Raw genomic sequence first — 20,717 nt, forward strand, 5'->3', positions numbered from 1 at the left:
GTATGAAACATATGGAGATAACGAACAGTATTCAAGATCAAAAGTCCATAAACCAATACAAAATAGGATTACAAAATATTTTTTAAAAACTGAGTTTTAATTCTACATAAAACTGGTTATCCAACTTATACCAATAGCTCCCTTTCTAAAGAAGAAATTCTGCAATATTTCATGGGTTTTTTAATAATAATTTGAATATCCCCAACAGCCACATAAATTCGAATTACCAAATCTATATTGGATTCCGGAACTTCATAAAAACCCCTACAAAAATATTCATAGCAGGTTCCAGCAAATGATTTACAAAACATCTTTCTTTGCTCCCCACTAAAAATAAAAACAGCATTGAAGGATAAACTAATGGGGTACTGTGCAAAAATATATTCGCTAAATAGTATGATTAAGATGCTGATACTTAAAAAACTTCAAGAAACTTTTTTGAAAATTTGAAATCAAAAATGTTTGCCAAAGTGAACAAGATCAAAACGTATTTTCAACACTTTATACCACTTTTCACCACGATAAGTTAAAGTCCATACTTTTTGACACAAACAGCTGCTTTTTAAATGAAAATGAAACTCGCAGATTTATTTACCTTGTCATTGGTCATTTTCAAAATTATTTTGTTAAAACATTCTGATTGTTCTCAAATGTACTCTGAAGTTGATATCAAATACTGGAGTTTCTTATCGACAATATACATGTGGTTTTTGGAGACCAGCTGATCTTCCAACAATCTGATGAAATCCCTATTGGTACCATTGCAATTAGAAGACCTATTTTTGGATTCTTGTGAAATTGAAATTGTCGACGGATTTTCCCGTTATTTCCCGATCATGACAAGGAGCACACACGGCGGGTGTGACCGGTCGGCAGGGGATGTTCACTCCTCCATGGCACATGACCCAACCTGTTGTTTTAGAGGTTGGTTGCTCTGCTCCTGATTTGTATTGTTTGAATGGAATTTGGGCTTGAATACTGCTTGTTATCTCTAAATATTTCATTTTAACCTGATCATGATCAAGTTGTTATACGAAGCATCAGTGTTTCACAAACTCACCTTGTCTGATTTTATTTTTTATTATTATTATTTAAATCAAGAATAAAAGAAAAAATATTTTATATACATGTACATGAATTATTATTTAGAAATACCGGTTTTGGAAAATTATCTTCATAAATCGTCTATGTTTAAGTCAAAATCAGCATGAGAAAACGATTTTTTGACATTATTTCATGTTAGCGATAGCAGCGAGCTCAATGGATTCAGAAGAGAGGAAATTCGGAACTAAATCTTTATATTTGTCGGGCAAATTTTCCAGTGCAACATTCCCAGAATTCCTCCGCCACTATGGGTTCGAGTTCACTGCGGGACGTGGAGACCAGTCCTTCGGATGAGACCGTATTAACAAACTAACCAAGGTCCCGTGTCGCAGAAGGTGCAGACACGAAAAAAAGATCCCTTAGGGCTCAATGGCCCTAAAAGTCCATGTATAGGCATAAATTTGCAGCCCTCAACCTACAAGTGGAGGCTTTCCATATATGTGAAAAATTCTTGGGACGTTAAAGAACAAAAAGCAACAAGTATTTACACATCACTGTTTAAGGTTTCGTCAAAGGTCAACATGTCTAAAAAATTATTTTTACAATAGCTCCAAAATTATGTGTGATATAAAGACAAAACGTTTACGGTTCATAAATATATCATTGATTAAAAGATAGAAAGTATCACTTAATAACAAATATTTTAAAAAAGATATTTTTTTTTAGAAAAATTGTATCAGAAAATGTGCATATTTAAAGAATAATGCACCTGCTTAATTCTTTCCTTTTTGTGAAAATCATCATTGCATGAATAATATATGTTTATCATTGAAGGGCAAGTTGGACGTGAATGGTCTCTGAAAGGCTGTTATTGAAAGCATGACATGTATAAAGACATGACCCCTATAGAATCCGCCATTTGCGATGTACTTTCACTTTCAAGTCTTAACATTTGGACAAAATAAACAGGGAAAACAACTTTCCAGAGGCTATCCAAGTCCAGCTTGCCCTTCATTGATAAACATATTTTGTTTCTGCAATGATGGTTTTCACTAAGAGCACGGAATTAATTAGGTGTATTTTTTGAAAATATATGCATTTTTTAAGAAGAATTTTTCTCAATTAATATTTTTTCCAAGTATTTTTTTTTATCAAGTGATACTTTCTCTGTTAATCAATAAAAAATTTATAAACTGTAAAAGTTTTAACTTTATACCTCACTTAGTTTTGGGGCTATTGTAAAAATAAATTTTTGGACATGTTGACCTTTAACGAAACCTTAATAATCTTCAACTCGACATTTAGATATATCGACGACGCATTGTCAATTAACAATGGTAATTTCCATTCCTATTACGATATATCTTGGTGAGCTTGAGATAAAAGATACCACAGAGTCTGATTATCTTTTACTTGAAAAAGACGTTAATGGTAATCTAACAACCAAGCTCTAAGATAAATGTTATGACTTTTACTTTTCTATCATCAACTTCCCTTACTTATGCAGCAATATACCTTCATCACCTGCATAGGGAGTTTATATATCTCAGTTGATTCGATGCGCAAAAGCACGGTCTAAGTATGAACAATTTCTAAAACGAGGTACATTATTGAAAAACAAGTTGATAAAACAAGAATATCAGCAGTCTCGTTTAAAATCACCATTCCGTAAGTTCTATTGTCGATATAATGACCTTGTCAGCAAATACAGTTTATCATTAAGTCAAATGCTGACTGACGTTTTTCATACTAATTGTTAGTCCATTATTTATACACTGAATTGACGATGGATTTTCCTTTATTTCCCGATCACGACAAGGAGCACACGGCGGGTGTGACCGGTCGGCAGGGGATGCTCACTCCTCCATGGCACATAATCCCACCTCTGATGTTTTGGAGGTCCATGTTTGCTCTGCTCCTGATTTGTATTGTTTTATGGACTTTGAATACTGTTCGTTATCTCCATATCCTTCATTGATCAAAGGTTCAAATAAACATAGCGATATCGATTTCATGGCAAAAATTTCCAGTTGCATTGTATGTCTGATGTAGATAATAATTATCTGCCAACCGGGGGAAAATTACACATTTATATTGATATCATAAGTAATAAAATTCTTATTTTTAAATAGTTTATTCATTAATATGCATCAAAATTATATTTTAAAAAAGTAAATGTAATGGTAATTTTATAATTCATTTAACGTATATTTACAAATGAAAGAAAAAATGGACATATTGCATATACTGTTTTGTTTAAAAAAAATATTTATCCAATACGTTCCAATACGTTCAAGTAAAGAATATTTCTCAGAGAATCATTTAATTATTTGTGCATTTACTTGTTTATCTTTGATAAATAAGAGAACACTTTGTATGCTGTTCTAGTAAAATATCAAGTAAATCTGTGTTATTGAAGTGGGTATGTAACGTCGTAAGTTATAATGCTGGAGCTGATTTCATTGGAAGTTTTTTTAATCGTCTTCAACGCCTCGGCAAATACAGATAGCAGCAATGATGGCAATTACCTACAGTTAGAGAAATATTGAAGTCAATAGTAGACAGCGTTGTATTCATTAACTTAAGCAGTCTATAATCTTATTTATATAAAATTTATAAACTTGTTTTCTTATTTTATCAATCTTGTGAGCAATTTAAATCTGCGACATAAAAACATTTTTAATACAACTTAAACTAAATAGTACATTACTTTCTTTTCTTATTTAAAAATATTTAAAAGTATTGACACTCTAAATTACTAGGATAAAACAGGCATTTAATGGTAGCCTTGAAAATAATATATTTATTTGATAAAACAGGGGTATATTCATGCGTAAGAAGAATAAGATTTATCTTTGATGTACATGTACCTAAAGTAATAAAACATATCTTTGAAAAGTGTAAATATCTATTTACATGATCAATTTAGACTAAATTGCCTTCCCCAAACTTTCCTCTGCACATCAAAATTGATGCGATGATAGCTACAAGCTGTAATTAAAATGTTTAACATATTGAAATATAATGACATACAGATATACATTCTAATGTATGATACTCAGACATATAATATATGTCTAAGTACCATCAAAGAGAGAAAATAGTGGAATATACGCATTATATATTATGTGGACATATCAAATCTTTTTATCAATAGTTTACACTTTGTTTAATTTTGTTTTATAAAAAAAACTCAGTATGATATAGAACCGCATGTTCTAAATTTGTTTTATTGACTATTCATAAATAGAAAAGAAACACATTTACTAGTTCCTTTCTTTAAATACAAGACACAATTCTAATTCGAAAATATATAAATCCAAAATTATGACTGTCAATAAAACCTTGATTCATTTATGAACAGAACAAATGCCTTTGTTCAACTCTAATGACAGGTACATATATACGTACTGTATCATTAAGTATGATAAATAACATGAGTATGGATGTATAATATGGATATAATACTAGTAAGGTACAAAGTATGTTATATTCTTAAATAATCAGATAAATGAAGTGATGAAATCTATATTTTTAAAAAAAATTGATAAAATTATCATGTTTAGCACCTACCTCTATGATGAGAACCGTTATTCCAGTACCTAGCAAAATACTGCTATATCTGGACGTATCAAACTTGGCAATCATCGCGTCATAACATCCCTAGAACAATAGTAATTCGGTCAATAAAAATGACTCTGAGTAAGAAATACTGATAATTACCTATACGCTTTACTTTACCTGGCATAGCGTTAATTTTCATCCTGAATACTGTCAGATTTAAAATTAAAACCATACATTACAAAATTCGTTACATTCAAATACAATGTACTTCATATAGTCATAAGCATAAATTTTAAGAATTTGGCTTTACATTCAAAAAATAGCAATCAAAATATATATTTTAACAAAGAATATTTTAAGGACATACTGGGGTATTACTTCATAAATAAAATGAAAAACGACAGTTAGTATTCGACTGATTGATATATTGAATGCAATTACTGACTAGGTCAATGTATCGACCAAAGACCTTGCAAGATAATGCCTTTAAACAATATAAGTGACTTCAGTGTTTAATTAACATGTTATCAGTAGTATTTGCCTTTATTTAGAAATGATAGGGCATCTTCTGTTCGAAATAACTTAAAGATGTAAACTCCATATATAGGTGATAATGGTACATGTATATTGATCATGAGTAAGTTTAACCCATATTGTGTTTTTTTCAGCAGGGGAAACACTAGCTAATTACCATCTCGGGTCTTTCCATCAGAAGTTGATGATAAAAAAATTGAAGTCTCACTTTTGTCATGAAAGTTTGGTTGTTAGATTACAAATAGATGTTTATTGATCCAATAATACTTATTAATGTGATAAGAAGTTTTTAATCATTAAAGCGGATCTTTATAAAAATGCATCGCACTTTTGGCCATGAAAATATGGATTGACAACAGATAGACCTTCTAAATGACAGATTTATTTTGGGAAATGAACCCTGTGTCTTTATTTTAAAGAAAGAAAGCAAAATATATTCAACTTGGTCCCCTGACGTGGCCAATAGATCTTGGTTGACTCGCCCCCTTGACGTGGTCATTCAGTTGTGTTGACTATCAAGGTTTTTATCCATATTGAAGGGGGGGGATTTATTAATGCTGCTTGTGATTCATGTAACATTAAAAAATTTAACTGGTTTCAGTTATTGTTTTACACTATAAAGATTATTTTTTTACTTATAGTTGTCATACAGATGTTTAAAATCAATGTTTTAGGAATAACATAAATAAAGACCCGACGTATTTGCATCATTGTGGGCGTATCTTATTTGGCAGGTATTAAGCCAATAAGAACATCACTCGGCCTTTTCCTCAATTTGAAAACGAAATACTTTCTCAACTTGACGGAAAAAGCCGAAAATTGTTCCGATTAGTATATAGCATGCAAGTACCAAGAGAAACTAACTGAACTAAGGATATTTATTTGCATAGCCTGGATTTGAGGGCAGTTTATAATTATGAGTCCGGGTTTTATATTGACCTTTCCCTGACTGTGGTCAAATTTAACCATAATATGCATACCTGCTCATAGAATGTTCCATTGGCCACGTTGTTTGTACAGTCAGTTGATGCAGTGTAGGTGGCAGCTGTGGTTTCCTTACAACAAGACGTGGGGATGAGCTGGCCTGGCATTTTATCACTCCAGTTAGGAGTATTGGCGAAATCCCCTGCTGTTTGGGCTGTTACTGCGTTCACACCACAACATTTTAGCTGAAAAAGAAACAAAAGTAAACTTAATTCTCATTTACTTCAGTCTCGTGTAGTCGAGCTATTCTATTTTCTATACACAAAATCATTTCAGATTGAGGACTTTTTTTTACATTTCCATTGAAAGTGAAAGGAACTCACCGTCAGAAAAAGGAAGTTCCATCCGTTACTCTGTTGGCTAGTTCCGTTGAGGCTGTCCTCATTGTAAGTGTTCCTTAACACAGTCGACAGCTCCTCCTTTACAGTAGAGTTAAGCTTTAAAGAAATTCAGGCATAACATTAAATTAGACAATATTAAGGTAAACCAGCAATATTAAATAGCAGGAATTAAATAAGTTACATCATCATACAGCTAATAAATAGTCTTTAATAAAATACTACCAAAATTCTAGAGAATTTTAGCGTTCAAAATCTTGACGTTTTATTGAACGCTGAGTTTGTATTACGTGTATGAGTATATCCGAAACATTCCGAATACGAGCGTTCAATATCGAACACCCCGTTGTAAACAAAAAATGTCGTCTGACCAAATTCTCCGAGCCAAATTAAAGAAATGAAGTGGCATCTAGGTAAGATGTGTTTATTTTTACGCAAAAATGAAATTATTGATTAAAAATTTAGTACGTATTAGACCCACTAAAACCTAAATAAGCAAATCATAACGCTCGGTAGGGTCATCGGAATGATGCGACATTATAGGGTTACTGAACTTATATTGGTGAATATTGGCACGAATTGGCTGTTCAAATGCACGAGCTTGCGAGTGCATTTGAACAGCCAACGAGTGCCAATATTCACCAATATAAGTTCAATAACTCCTTTATTTTATAGCTAAAACATTTCCACATAATTCATAATATTTTTAATCCAACTAAAAAAACTCAAATTAATGATTTTTTTAGTATCGGTATTCAAATTAACGTTTGTCCTGTCAGCGTTCAATATCGCATCATTCCGATGACCCTACCGAGCGATATGATTTACTTATTTAGGTTTTGATGGGTCTACTACGTACTATATTTTAATAAATAATTTCATTTTTGTATGAAAAATAAAACATCTTACCTAGATGCCACTTCCTTTCTTTAATTTAGCTCCGAGAATTTGACCAGACGACTTTTTCGTTTACAATGGGGCGTTCGATATTGAACGCTCGTATTGGGAATGTTTCGGGTATACTCATATACGTAATACAACGTTAGCGTTCAATAAAACGTCAAGATATTGAACGCTAAAATTCTCTAGATTTTTGGTAGTATTTCATTAGAGACTATTTATTAGCTATATAATAATGTACACTTACAGGACAGGCGTTAATTTGAATACCGATACCGAAAAAAAAATCATTAAATTGATTTTTTAGTTGGAAGAATTATTGTAAATTATGAGGAAATGTTTTAGCTATATAATAAAAGAGTTATTGAACTTATATTGGTGAATATTGGCACTCGTTTGCTGTGGAAATGCACTCGCAAGCTCATGCATTTGTACAGCCAACTTGTGCCAATAATACCAATAACCCTATAATATAGCCAATAGAAACAGCGCTTATAACGTTACCGTATTCTGCATGGTGAACCAAAGAATGACAACGGTGACTTGAGCCAGCAGCAACAGCAGCACGATAATGGCGTACTAAAATACAAGTATTCACATAAACTGACGTACTGGAGTACGTGATGTTACTAAGAAAAGTGTGACTAGCAATCAGATATGGTCTTTTGCTATTTTGGATCTATGCCTGAATACCGAGAAATTTGCATGGTTTTTCTCGAAGGCTGCGATTATATTATAAAATTTTATCAGATTATCAAAATAAAATCAATTAATATTGATTTAAGTAAAAAATGATACATATATAACTTTTAACTATCTCTAATATAATTCAAAGTTTTTTTTTTCGTTTAGAATACGTAATCCCCGTACAAAGATGTGTTGTAATGTACTACAGTAGTATATTAATCAGCAGAAAAAAGGCACTCACGATAGTCAGAATACACTTGCTTTTGCAACAAGCTCCCAGTAGCCCTAAGGTGGCCACCAGGAACACAAACAGGCCCAGTATGATGAATCCGATCCCGAGATTCTGAATAACGGATCCGAGACCCACTCCCGTGACTTTGATTTCGTCTAAAACAGGTTTTATTTCGTTCGTGACAAAATCAAAGTTCGTCTGTAATGCGATCCCTGGGACGAAGAGACCGAGGCCCATCAACTGAAATAAGGAGGACAATTCATCTACTTCACCGGAAAATTTCACCTGATTTTACATTATGTTCTATTTTAACAAAGATTTTCTGTTCAAAAGAACTCATTATAAGCGAATTTAACCGTATTGTACTACATCCAATTTGAATGTATCAAATATCAACAGATTTATTTTACTTTTCCTAAGATTTGATTTTTCAATTGTTAAATATACGTACATCGTGTTTAAAATGACTCAACTCATAATTTTTTGTATCTTAAAACTACTTTTATAATTAGCCTTTTTGATTATTTTCATAATTATAATAATTATTTACCATAAAAATTATGTTGATGCCAACCAAAATGATCTGCCCCATTCTGCCTCCACAATCCAACCCCATCTTGATTTCTGCAAAATAAAAGAACTAACTTCATAAACGTCCTTTTAGTATATGATCTGGAAAAAACTGTCCTATTCATTAGAAAGACAAATGAATTCAATTGTTTTCAACAAATCCATTGTTCAAAGAACCTTTCTGTAAGCTGTTATGTGTACTAAAACCTCTCGCAAACTCGGAAGCTATTGCTCTTATTTCAAAAATTCTTATAGATGAATTTCCGGGTTCTGTTCGAAGACGTCAATGATATCCCCCTTCTTACAGAAGAAATCCTGATCTACATTAGTTAAGCATCCGTGCTCGAGATAAAGTCCTGTAGGACAAAATGTTATTAAACCATTAAGGTCCGCCATATCAACGAGAACACGGAATTCAAAATTCCGCCATCACGGCAAAATCCTGCTTTCTATTTTCTACACCTTCACTAGGAATGTCGAAATATGTCGCCCGCGTGTCGCATTGGTTAGGGTGTCTGCTCTAGAGTCGCGACGTAAGGTGTTGATCCTTACGTTGAAGGAGCCCATTGTGGTATTTGGAGACCGGTTCTTCGGATGAGACCGTAGAAACCAAAGCCCCGTGTCGCAGTATAGGTGCTGGCACGAATAAGATCCCTACCTGCTCAATGGCCCTGAGTGTCGAGTAAAGGATAAAATTTGCAGCTCTCCACCGGCAAGTGGTGGCGGATCCATACGAGTGAAAAATTCTCGAGAGGGACATTAAACAGCATACAGACAAATCAAACATCGATGTTAAAGAAATTCAATCGGTTTATACTTGGTCGATAATTATAAAACCTCACAGTCGAAGTAAAATAATTTTGCGTGTGTGGCCGGTAGGCGGTGAATACGTGCTCGTACATGGCACCTGATCCTACCTCTGATGTTTTTTAGGTCCGTGTTTGATCTGCTTCTGATTCTGAATTGATTTTTCAGCTTGAATTCTTTTCTTTGTCGTTATGTTTCATCAAAATTAAATTTGGTGAAATACTTTGAACAATGAACAATAATCAAGCTCAAAATCCATTTCAACAATACAAATTGGGGAAGAGCAAACACGATCCTCTAAAAACATTACAGGCAGTATCGTGTGTCATAAAGAAGTTAGTATATCCCGTCGACCGGTCACACTCGCTCACATATAAATATATATAAATTTTTGCGGCTAGTTAATTAATATTGTATTGACAAATATGCATAAAAAATATTGAAAATGTAACAAAAACGCTTGTAACACTCTATTTCCAATGATCTTACAATGTGGCAAAAATCTGATTCTGTACTATATTTCATGAAATATTTTGAGTGCATATTCTTGCTTGTAATCGGAAAAACACTCTTGTCACATATCATATTGAAAACTAGAGGTACTGTGAGCAATGAGCTCGCTAAATGATACCCCCACTCCCCTCCCATATGTATACTAGTATTATAGCAGTGTCCATGTTTTGCGGTGGGAAACCCAAAATATGTGTCGGATCAAAAAGTAAAATAGGAGGTGCACAATGACAATATGTAATAAAGATTCTGTGAAAGTTTCATCAAATTTCATTCAGTGGTATGAGAGGAGTTGCGGATAAGAGATGAGTACCCCAAAGCGTAACAGACGGAAGGACAGACGAACGTACAGACGGACGGACATCCCGATTACTATATACCCTCCCGCTTTTCAAGCGGCGGTATAAAAATAGCTTCCTATTTAGACATAACATTATTTCTTTAAAAATCAGGGTCAAGTGTTGAAGTTACAGGCCCTTAGATGAAACATATATAGATCGCTTTCATTCGACTGACGAAAAATTGGAAGTGTTAAAAAAAAAAACTCTTTTTTTAAACACCCCCAATTTTTTTAATGTCGGATTTAAGCGATCCAAAGGCCTGTGGTTGGGGTTAAGAAAACATTGATTAAATTAAGAGGAATAGCCAAGTAATAGCCTGTTTCTTATAATTCACAAGAGAGTTATTTTTACTATCAACTAGGATATATTGTTTATTTTTAAAATTTAACCATTGCGGACTGTTAATGAAAATGTTATTATTAGATAAATAAAAGTTTAAATTACAAATTTTCTTCAAAACATTTAAACTTATAAGAAAATGCTGAAGGATCTTACCTCTTGTTGAGCTATAACTGTGTGAGTCGTAAACAGGATTTCTAACGTTTCCGATGATTTCACGAACAACGTCCGGTAATTATTATAAATGCGGACATCATACATAGCAGATATGGGTTTAGTCCAGCGCATAGAAACTATATGTGATTTTGCGCTTTATAAATTAATAAAATAATAATAATAATAAAAGTGAGATATATATATTTATAAACAATGCGTATATGTGATGTTAGGTTATAAAAATTCTAAAGCCCCCCCCCCCCCCCCCCCCCAACCCCGGTGTAGCACTCCTTTTTTAAGGCACACAACGGAATGATTAGTCTGATAAAAACTATGGCTTCATACTTTAAAAGACAATGTTACCTGCTTTGTCCACTAAGACCAATATCGTGCAATCGCGATGGTTTACCTGAGTATTTTTAAAGGTATTTTTTCATTTCATTTTTTTTTCTCTCGATTTAATCTATACAAAAAATGTTCTATGTTCCTTTTTCAAAATTACTGTATTTTATATGAGTTTTTTCCTTTTCTTCTACAGGAAGCAAAAGTAAGCTGTACACCTATAGCAGATTTATGGCGATTGCACATCAGGCACTAGTCAACGTCTTTTCCCATGATCCCTTGCACCTCGGTACCTAATAACGAAGTGCAAAGGAATCATGAGACAAGACTAAACAGGCACCGGAAAGAATAAAGTGTGACGTCATGTTGAACTCATTTTCACGTCCGGTGATGATGTTAATACCCAAACAGTTGAACAATCCCTTAAATATATAATTATAAAAATAAATCTTGCACGAATGAACAAAAGATAGAAATTCCAGAATATGGGCCAGATATGAAAAAGAAGACGTCAACTGACACTTTGTCAGAATGGATGAAATGTGTCAGATCCATGTTAAAATCACGTATTAAAATGATTGAGGGGCAATATGAAACCTATCTATCCTTCTGTGTTAGTAACCCAGAAGTGAAAAAAGAATTAGATAGATTACATGATCAGTACGTACTGGTTCCTGCCGACAAAGCAGGTAACAACATTGTCTTCGTTTGTAAGGCTCATTATATAAATTGTATTCTAGAAAAACTTGGATTTAATTCTACAAGTAGTAATCCTACTTATACTCATACTTCCCTTTCTAAGGAGGAAATTCTTCAAAATCATGCGTCAGTTTTGAATATTTTTAATATTCCACAGAGCCAAAATAAATTTGAACTACCTTATATATATTGGATTCCGAAACGTCATAAGAATCCTTACAAACAAAGATACATTGCGGGTTCCAGTAAATGTTCAACCAAGCCTCTTTCGTTACTCCTCACTAAGATACTGTCAGTAGTGAAGGAAAAACTTCAAGAGTACTGTGCAACTATATATTCAAGAGGTGGTGTGAATCAGATGTGGATACTAAAAAATTCTAAAGAACTTTTGGACAATTTGAAATCACAAGGTTTTACCAAAAGCAACAGCTTAAAAACTTACAACTTTTCAACTTTATACACAACAATTCCACAAGACAAATTAAAATCCAGGCTTTTTGATATCATTGACAGCTGCTTCTTCAATAAAAATGGAACTCGTAAATTTACTTACCTGGTCATTGGTCATTTGCAAAATTATTTTGTTAAAACAAATTCTGATTGCACACACAAGTACTCTGAAGTTGACATCAAGAAGATGCTTGAGTTTCTGATTGATAATATCTATGTGGTTTTTGGAGACCAGGTCTTCCAGCAATCTACTGGAATTCCCATGGGTACCAATTGCGCTCCGTTATTAGCAGACCTAATTTTGTATTCATATGAAGCAGAATTTATGCAAAATCTTATGCGTGAAAAACATAAAACACTTGCTGTGGCCTTCAACTCGACTTTCAGATATATCGATGACGTATTGTCAATTAACAATGGTAATTTCCATTCCTACGTTGATACGATATATCCAGGAGAGCTTGAGATTAAAGACACGGCAGAGTCTGACACATCTGTTTCATACTTAGATGTTTTACTTGAAGAACACGTTAATGGTAACCTAACAACCAAGCTATTCGATAAACGTTACGACTTTAACTTTTCTGTCGTCAACTTCCCTTACTTATACAGCAATATACCTTCATCACCTGCATACGGAGTGTATACATCTCAGTTGATTCGATACGCAAGAGCATGCTCTACGTATGAACAATTTCTAAAACGAGGTAAATTATTGTCAAACAAGTTGATGAAACAAGAATACCAACAGTCTCGTTTAAAGTCATCATTTCGTAAGTTCTATGGTCGAATCAATGACCTTGTCAGCTAATACAATTTATCATTGAGTCAAATGCTGACTGACGTTTTTCATACCAATTGTTTGTTCATTATTTATACACTGAATTGACGACGGATTTTTCCGGTATTTCCTGATCATGACAAGGAGCACACAGCGGGTGTGACCGGTCAGCAGGGGATGCTCCCTCCTCCATGGCACCTGATCCCAACTCTGATGTTTTGGAGGTCCGTGTTTGCTCTTACTTTGTATTGTTTTATGGACTTTGAGATCGAATACTGTTTGTTATCTCCATATCCTTCTTTCATGAAGTACATCTACTTTAAAATTTTTGGAAAGAGATTCGAAAAAAAGGAATGCAACTATTACAAACACTTTAAGATTACGTCAAGAAGGATACATTCTGAATGCACACTTTATATTAACAACATTTTGGAATAAATTAGATTGGAATTTTCTTAATCTCTATTCTAAATGTTGAAATTTCAATGCACAACTGTTGCATAACTTTTAAAATCCGTAAAATAAGAAAACTATCGATGATTATAAAACGTTATTGGCTTTTAAGTACATACATGAACGTAGATAAGTGATATGTCTGACAAAAGTACGTTTGTTATCATATCTTTATTTCCGATTTTCTTTTTATATAAATCTCTGTATAAACATATATTAGTATTCAAAATGGCGACTTACAATAAATTCTATACTTCTATTAACCAACACTTTGATTTTTTTTCATTTTAGGCACTAGAAGATACGGAAGCCCATTTAGGACCTATCAAAAAATATTTTTGAATTCGTTATAACGATTTTTAGAATTCGTTATAACGAATTGAATTTGTTATAACTTATAACAGATTTATTGAATTCGTTATAACGAATTAAATGTGATATAACAGATTCATTGAATTCGTTATAACGAATTTAATTCGTTATAACAGATTCATTGAATTCGTTATAATGAATTTAATTTGATATTACAGATTTATTGAATTCGTTATAACGAATTTAATCTGTTATTACAGATTTACTGAATTCGTTATAACGAATTTAATCTGTTATTACAGATTTGTTGAATTCGTTATAATCAAATTCTTGAATTGGTTATAACGAATTCAACAAACCTGTAATAACAGATTAAATTCGTTATAATGAATTCAATAAATCTGTAATAACAAATTAAATTCGTTATAACGAATTCAATGAATCTGTAAATACAAATTTAATTCGTTATAACGAATTCAAAGAATCTGTTATAACAAATTAAATTCGTTATAACGAATTCTAAAAATCTGTTATAACAAATTGAATTCGTTATAACGAATTCTAAAAATCTGTTATAACAAATTAAATTCGTTATAACGAATTCTAAAAATCGTTATAACGAATTCAAAAATATTTTTTGATTGGTCCTAAATGGGCTTCCGTAAATTCTTGATAACGAATTTAATCTGTTATTACAGATTTGTTGAATTCGTTATTATAACGAATTTAATCTGTTATTACAGATTTGTTGAATTCGTTATAACCAATTCAAGAATTTGGTTATATAAATTCATGATTCGAATATTCGTTTTTACGGAAGCCCATTTAGGACCTATCAAAAAATATTTTTGAATTCGTTATAACGATTTTTAGAATTCGTTATAACGAATTTAATTTGTTATAACGGATTTTTTGAATTCATTATAACGAATTTAATTTGTTATAAAAGATTCATTGAATTCGTTATAACGAATTTAATTTGTTATAACAGATTCATTAAATTTGTTCTAACGAATTTAATTTGTTATAACAGATTCACTAATTTGTTATAACGAATTAAATCTGTTATTACAGATTTGTTGAATTCGTTATAACCAATTCAAAAATTTGTTAAAACAAATTCTCTTGCATTGATTATAACGAATTCAACAAATCTGTAATAACAGATTTAATTCGTTATAACGAATTCAATATATCTGTAATAACAAATTAAATTCGTTATAACAAGTTAGTGAATCTGTTATAACAAATTAAATTTGTTATAACGAATTCAATGAGTCTGTTATAACAAATTAAATTCGTTAAAACGAATTCTAACAAGAGGCCCATGGGCCTTATAGGTCACCTGAGCATTATGCAACAATTTTCCAGTGATTGAATTTGATTCATGTTTTAATCCAGATGCTATGGCATTCACAATTTTGAAAGAGGCCCCATTGATCATCATAACAATACACTTAGCAGTTGCTTAGTTTGTTTACTTAATACCCATAGGCAGGGTAGGGGAACAAAAAATGCATTTCAAGTAATCAGTAATATTCAGCATGATCAGTAATGCCCCAATCACACATGAACCCCTCACCCTTAGGCCTAGATCCACACATTGCACAATTTTTGAAAAGGCACCCTTGCTTTTCAAAAATATTTGATTAATACCAAGGAGCATATTTCGAACAATTCATCCAGTTTCAGTATATAAGTACAGCCCCCCCCCTCCTTTATGGTACCCCTGACCCTGGGGCCTTGAAATTCACAATTCTGGAAGATTAGTACCCTTGCTCATCATAACTATATAGGTAGTTCATCTGCTTAATACCAAGGAGCAGAGAAGAAAACTTTCAAAGATTCAATGTATTTTCACTATATAATCAATAGAGCCCCACCCTATCACTAGAACCCCTGACCCTAGGGCCATAAAATTCACAATTTTGGAAGAGGTATTCTTGCTCATCATAACTTTGTAATTAGTTTATTTCATTCCTAGGAGCAGAGAAGAAGATTTTCAAAGAATTCATGTATTTTCACTATATAATCTATAGAGCCCTGCCCAAACACCAGAACCCCTGACCCTGTGGCCATAAAATTCACAATTTTGGTAGAGGCACTCTTGCTCATCATAACTATGCATTAGTTAGTTTATTTAATACCCAGGAGCAGAGAAGAAGATTTTCAAAGAATTCATGTATTTTCACTATATAATCTATAGAGCCCTGCCCAAACACCAGAACCCCTGACCCTGGGGCCATAAAATTCACAATTTTGGTAGAGGCACTCTTGCTCATCATAACTATGCACTTAGTTAGTTTATTTAATACCCAGGAGCAGAGAAGAAGATTTTCAAAGAATTCATGTATTTTCACTATATAATCTATAGACCCCCCCCCCCCCACCTTACACCAAAACCCCTGACCCGTGGGCCATAAAATTCACAATTTTGGTAGAGGCACTCTTGCTCATCATAACTATGCACTTAGTTAGTTTATTTAATACCCAGGAGCAGAGAAGAAGATTTTCAAAGAATTCATGTAATTTCACTATTATAATCTATAGAGCCCCACCCTTACACCAGAACCCCTCACCCTGGGGCCATAAAATTCACAATTTTGGTAGAGGCACTCTTGCTCATCATAACTATGTACTTAGTAGGTTTATTTAATACCCAGTAGCAGAGAAGAAGATTTTCAAAGAAATAATGCATCTTCACTGTATACTTATTTGGCCCCGCCCTAGCACTAGAACCCATGACCCCATGAATTTCACAATTTTGGTAGAGGACTCAATGTTGATTACAATCATGCAAACAGTTTGACTGCTTAATGTCCTGGAGTAAAGAAGAAGATTTTTAAAGATTACACTAATTTTAGTGGTTTTTGCCCCACCCCCCCAGGCCCCAGGGGGGCAGGGACCATGAAATTCACAATTTTTGTTCCCCTTTACCCATAGATGCTATATGCCAAATTTGGTTGAAATTGGTTCAGTGGTTTCAGAGAAGAAGCTGAAAATGTTCAAATGTTAACGCACGACGCACGACGAATGACGGACGACGACGGACGAAAAGTGATAGCAATAGGTCACCTGAGTTTACTCAGGTGACCTAAAAATCGTTATAACGAATTCAAAAATATTTTTTGATAGGTCCTAAATAGGCTTCCGTATAAATGGGCTTCCGTACAGGAGCAATACGACTGCCGCATAAATCTGACAGTTAAAGTTTATTTTGAGGTCACCAAAATGTCTTAAATAGCTATAGACTATCAAATGGTTAAGCAAGATTGAGAAGACTAATCTAAAATTATGCACATTATGATATGAAACACCAATGTCCGTGCAGTTAATGATTAAATGTTTTACAAAAGCCTTGAGATTTGTTTGTTTGTTGAAAGTCCCTTCCAAAATTTTTCTCTGATATTGAGAAGCCATCATTTGCCGGTGAGGGCTGTAAATTAGCCCCTTATTCGGCACTTAGGCCCTCTGTTCAGTGATGGATCCTTTTTTGTGCTAGCACCTACTGTGACACAGACCTTGAGTTTTCCCAAGCATACAAAGGTTTTTTGTCTTTAAAAGATAACACCAAAAAATTAGACCGAATTAATTTTAATAAAATTAGCTTTTTAAATACATGTGTGTACACAAAATGAAAAAAAGTGTTACAGTGTACTTGCCGCATGGTTTTTGCAATTGTTCTTAAATATTTTTGAGGTGTGATTTCAATAATGCCCATCAAAAGTAAATGTATTGGTTCGATTTAAATACTATAAAATATATTTTCCACATAACACTAACGATGATTACTGAATTACTGACCATCAAAGATCTTCTGAAGTAATGGGTTGAGGAGCCACAGACAATCGACTCCTCCAAAACAAATAACAGCAGGCTTAATTACCAAAGTGTATAGAGAGAGCTAATTTCTGCTCCCAAAAATAAAACAGCACGCGCAGCTGTGATTTCTTAAGTAGACAACTGGTGAAAGTTTTTAACATAAAATTACGTATGTTTGCTTGGCATCTTCATTTCATTGCAAAAGCTGTGTACAGCAGTATGGCGGATTTTGCATCTTGGGTACAGCGCCACCTGTCGAGGATACAGGAAGACTTCGATGAGGTTGACAAGGACAAGAATGGGTCGCTGGACTTCCCGGAGGTCTGTAATGTGTTACAAAGGTCAGGGTTCAAAGGAACACAGGAGGAGGCAAAGGTAGGTACAGCATTCTCAGCCACGCCCCTTAAAACTTCGGTATTATTTTAGAGACATTTGGATGCATTTTTAAGAATTTAAGTAAAGTTTTCGTATTATGTATTTTGTATTTTAGAGGATATTCCAGTCTTTGGATGTGGACAAGAATAATAAAATATCAAAAGATGAATTTGTGAAATCTATGGCCAATGTTCCCAAAATAGACTTCAAGTGGGTATTAAAAAAATCAGAAACTCCTGACATAACTTCAGAATAGCTAAGAAAATTGGTATTTATAGTTTTTTGAACATCAATGCAAACTTGAAAACAAAATAGTTCTGTGATATAACTAGTAAGATATACAATGTGTAAACGATCCTTAACTCATAAATCGGGCACCATGCAAGTGTGCAGCATTGCAGATGTTTGGCAAATGTTCCTAAATCAAAAAGAAACAATCATCTTTCTGCCGATACACGGACAAGTTACTCGGTACTCATTAATGGCATCTTTATTCCTCGACATAACTTTTCTTTGAAACTCTCTGTTCTCTTCCTTGCATTTTTAGTCTGAAGTAGAGAGATTTTTTTTTCAAACGATTTAAAAGAAATAATATGAGCATTTAAATAATCTTTTTAGTTATGTAAACCAACATATATTATGTCTGATGCAAAAAGGTGCTTATAAATTTTTGCTATTTTATATATAAATTACTATGAAGCCGATTTTCTTTTCTTCAGACAAATCGTACTTCGGCGGGCTTTCCGGAAGTTGGATAAAGACGGAAGTGGATTTCTGACACGGGATGAAATTCTGGACGCGGCTAGCAATGAGGCGGAAATTAACGTGTCCGCGGAAAAAATCTCCGAGATGCTCATCTATCTCGTCAAAGACGAAGACAAGAAGGTGAAGTCTTCTTTATATATACAGGATACATGTATTAAGAATTCATCTTCTCGATCAGTCAATGCCAGGGTTCTGAGATTTCAACCGAATCCTTTCTGTTTACACTATATCTATTGAGGAAAGCTGTAATTTTATTAGAGCTTCTTAATGAGAGAGGCAAGCTTTAAAATTTCTAATGAAATTGTCAGGAGTCCAATGGCAACGTATTGACTTAGCACCCCTGGCATGTTAAGACTTTTTAACCAAGCAATATTTGCACTATCCACATTCCGCATTTTGATTCAAATAATCCATTGATTAAAACAGAATATTCTCAGAATCATTTTTTAACATCTCGACTTTTCTTGCATAATTTTTATGCGTTTTACAGATAGACTATGAAGAGTTTTTGAAAATATGGAACGTGAAGTCGACAACACCCGTCATGCGATCATTGTTCCAGAAGTTGGACACAGACGGAAGCGGAAAAGTGGACCGGAAGGAGTTGTTAGACGGCCTTCACAGAGATAGTGAGCTGCATTTACAGGCGCCAAAAATCTCGGACATTCTGATCAAATGGAGCAAAAATCACACGGGGCCGTTATCTTACGAAGAATTTCTTAAGGCTTACGAAAGCGTGTGATATATACAGTGTAAAGACCTCACGTCTTTGAGAAATGTATGGACACTTATAAACATCAGTGTTGTGTTTAATTATGAATTTATATCATTGATATCTAATTTGCTTTATAGTTTATATTACAATCAATTGAAATCCAAATGAAATGAGAGCTATTTGCAGTGTGTCTAGAGCATGCCTTGGACCAAGATGAAACACTTCATATTACTCAAATTTGTTTTCTTTTGCATCAATTTCCAAATTATTTTGTATTTATATAAATATACATGTATGGTTTATTTTGTCAACGTTGTGAAAAGCTGATTAAAATTTTTTACAATCTCAGAGAAATTGATTAAAGAACTTGAAAGACACACCGCTTTGCAACAATGAAACTGTAAAATGGTTATCAAACTCAGTTGAATTAAACTCTATGATGTTTAAATAAATCCTTAGAATCATGTTCCTATCGTCAAATTTCAGAAGACACTAGATAACTTGAAGTACTTAGAAAACTCCCGCAGTCCGATTCTTCTGATCTCTCACTGACCGTGTTAATGTCCACCTGTATCCTTATTGTTTTATCCTCCCTACTCCTAAAATCTGACATTTGTTCTTCGAATTTTTCTCTTAAATCCATGAAAGGTTCATCACCTATCCCACTGTCTATCCTTGACTCTGCATTGAGTCCTGGGTATGATTTTGCCTTTTTCCGTCGGGAAAAAGCACGAGATATATTTTTTATACGATTCCATGAGGTCCTTCGTGACTTCCGGACCCCACCACTATAACGTTCCCGTGACATCACTACCGGAATAGCCATCACATTAGCTAGGCCTCTTCCAAGAGCACTTCCGGTGTTTCGATCCTTCCGACTTTTCCATTGTAGATCTAGATTCCCTAGCGTTTTATACACAGCATTCAATTCACTCTCTTTTGTACATCGTATTCTTGTTTTTTCAATGTCTCTTAAAAATGAATTAACCTGCTTGTC

The 20,717-nt window shown here is 33.5% G+C and overlaps 2 protein-coding genes and 1 pseudogene across 4 annotated transcripts; 2 read left to right on the forward strand and 1 right to left on the reverse strand.

Moving 5' to 3' along the window:
• Positions 1 to 20,717, forward strand: part of LOC134270540 (putative nuclease HARBI1) — a 319,031-nt pseudogene that overhangs the window by 112,354 nt on the left and 185,960 nt on the right.
• LOC134270520 (tetraspanin-9-like) lies at positions 3,313 to 11,609 on the reverse strand. Of its 3 annotated transcripts, none has more exons than XM_062752745.1 (9): positions 11,567 to 11,609; positions 8,834 to 8,907; positions 8,293 to 8,523; positions 7,869 to 7,943; positions 6,450 to 6,563; positions 6,123 to 6,311; positions 4,618 to 4,707; positions 3,961 to 4,035; positions 3,315 to 3,572 (listed from the first exon to the last, which is right to left on the reverse strand). In XM_062752745.1, exons 1-8 carry the CDS (start codon positions 11,592 to 11,594, stop codon positions 3,970 to 3,972), a joined length of 867 nt encoding a protein of 288 aa, XP_062608729.1. In that variant the 5' UTR covers positions 11,595 to 11,609; the 3' UTR covers positions 3,315 to 3,572; positions 3,961 to 3,969. The 3 variants fall into 3 exon arrangements, with proteins under 3 accessions (XP_062608730.1, XP_062608729.1, XP_062608731.1); XM_062752747.1 differs by lacking the exon at positions 11,567 to 11,609 and adding an exon at positions 11,007 to 11,059 and having other exon boundaries at positions 3,316 to 3,572; XM_062752746.1 differs by lacking the exon at positions 3,961 to 4,035 and having other exon boundaries at positions 3,313 to 3,572.
• LOC134270522 (squidulin-like) lies at positions 17,984 to 20,074 on the forward strand. The gene is made up of 4 exons (XM_062752749.1): positions 17,984 to 18,240; positions 18,356 to 18,450; positions 18,960 to 19,125; positions 19,496 to 20,074. Exons 1-4 carry the CDS (start codon positions 18,037 to 18,039, stop codon positions 19,745 to 19,747), a joined length of 717 nt encoding a protein of 238 aa, XP_062608733.1. The 5' UTR covers positions 17,984 to 18,036; the 3' UTR covers positions 19,748 to 20,074.

This window comes from Saccostrea cucullata, unplaced genomic scaffold (genome assembly GCF_032062105.1).
Source record: "Saccostrea cucullata isolate Sc308-1 unplaced genomic scaffold, CSIRO_AGI_Scuc_v1 ctg281, whole genome shotgun sequence".
In the NCBI taxonomy this organism is placed as follows: Eukaryota; Metazoa; Mollusca; class Bivalvia; order Ostreida; family Ostreidae; genus Saccostrea; species Saccostrea cuccullata.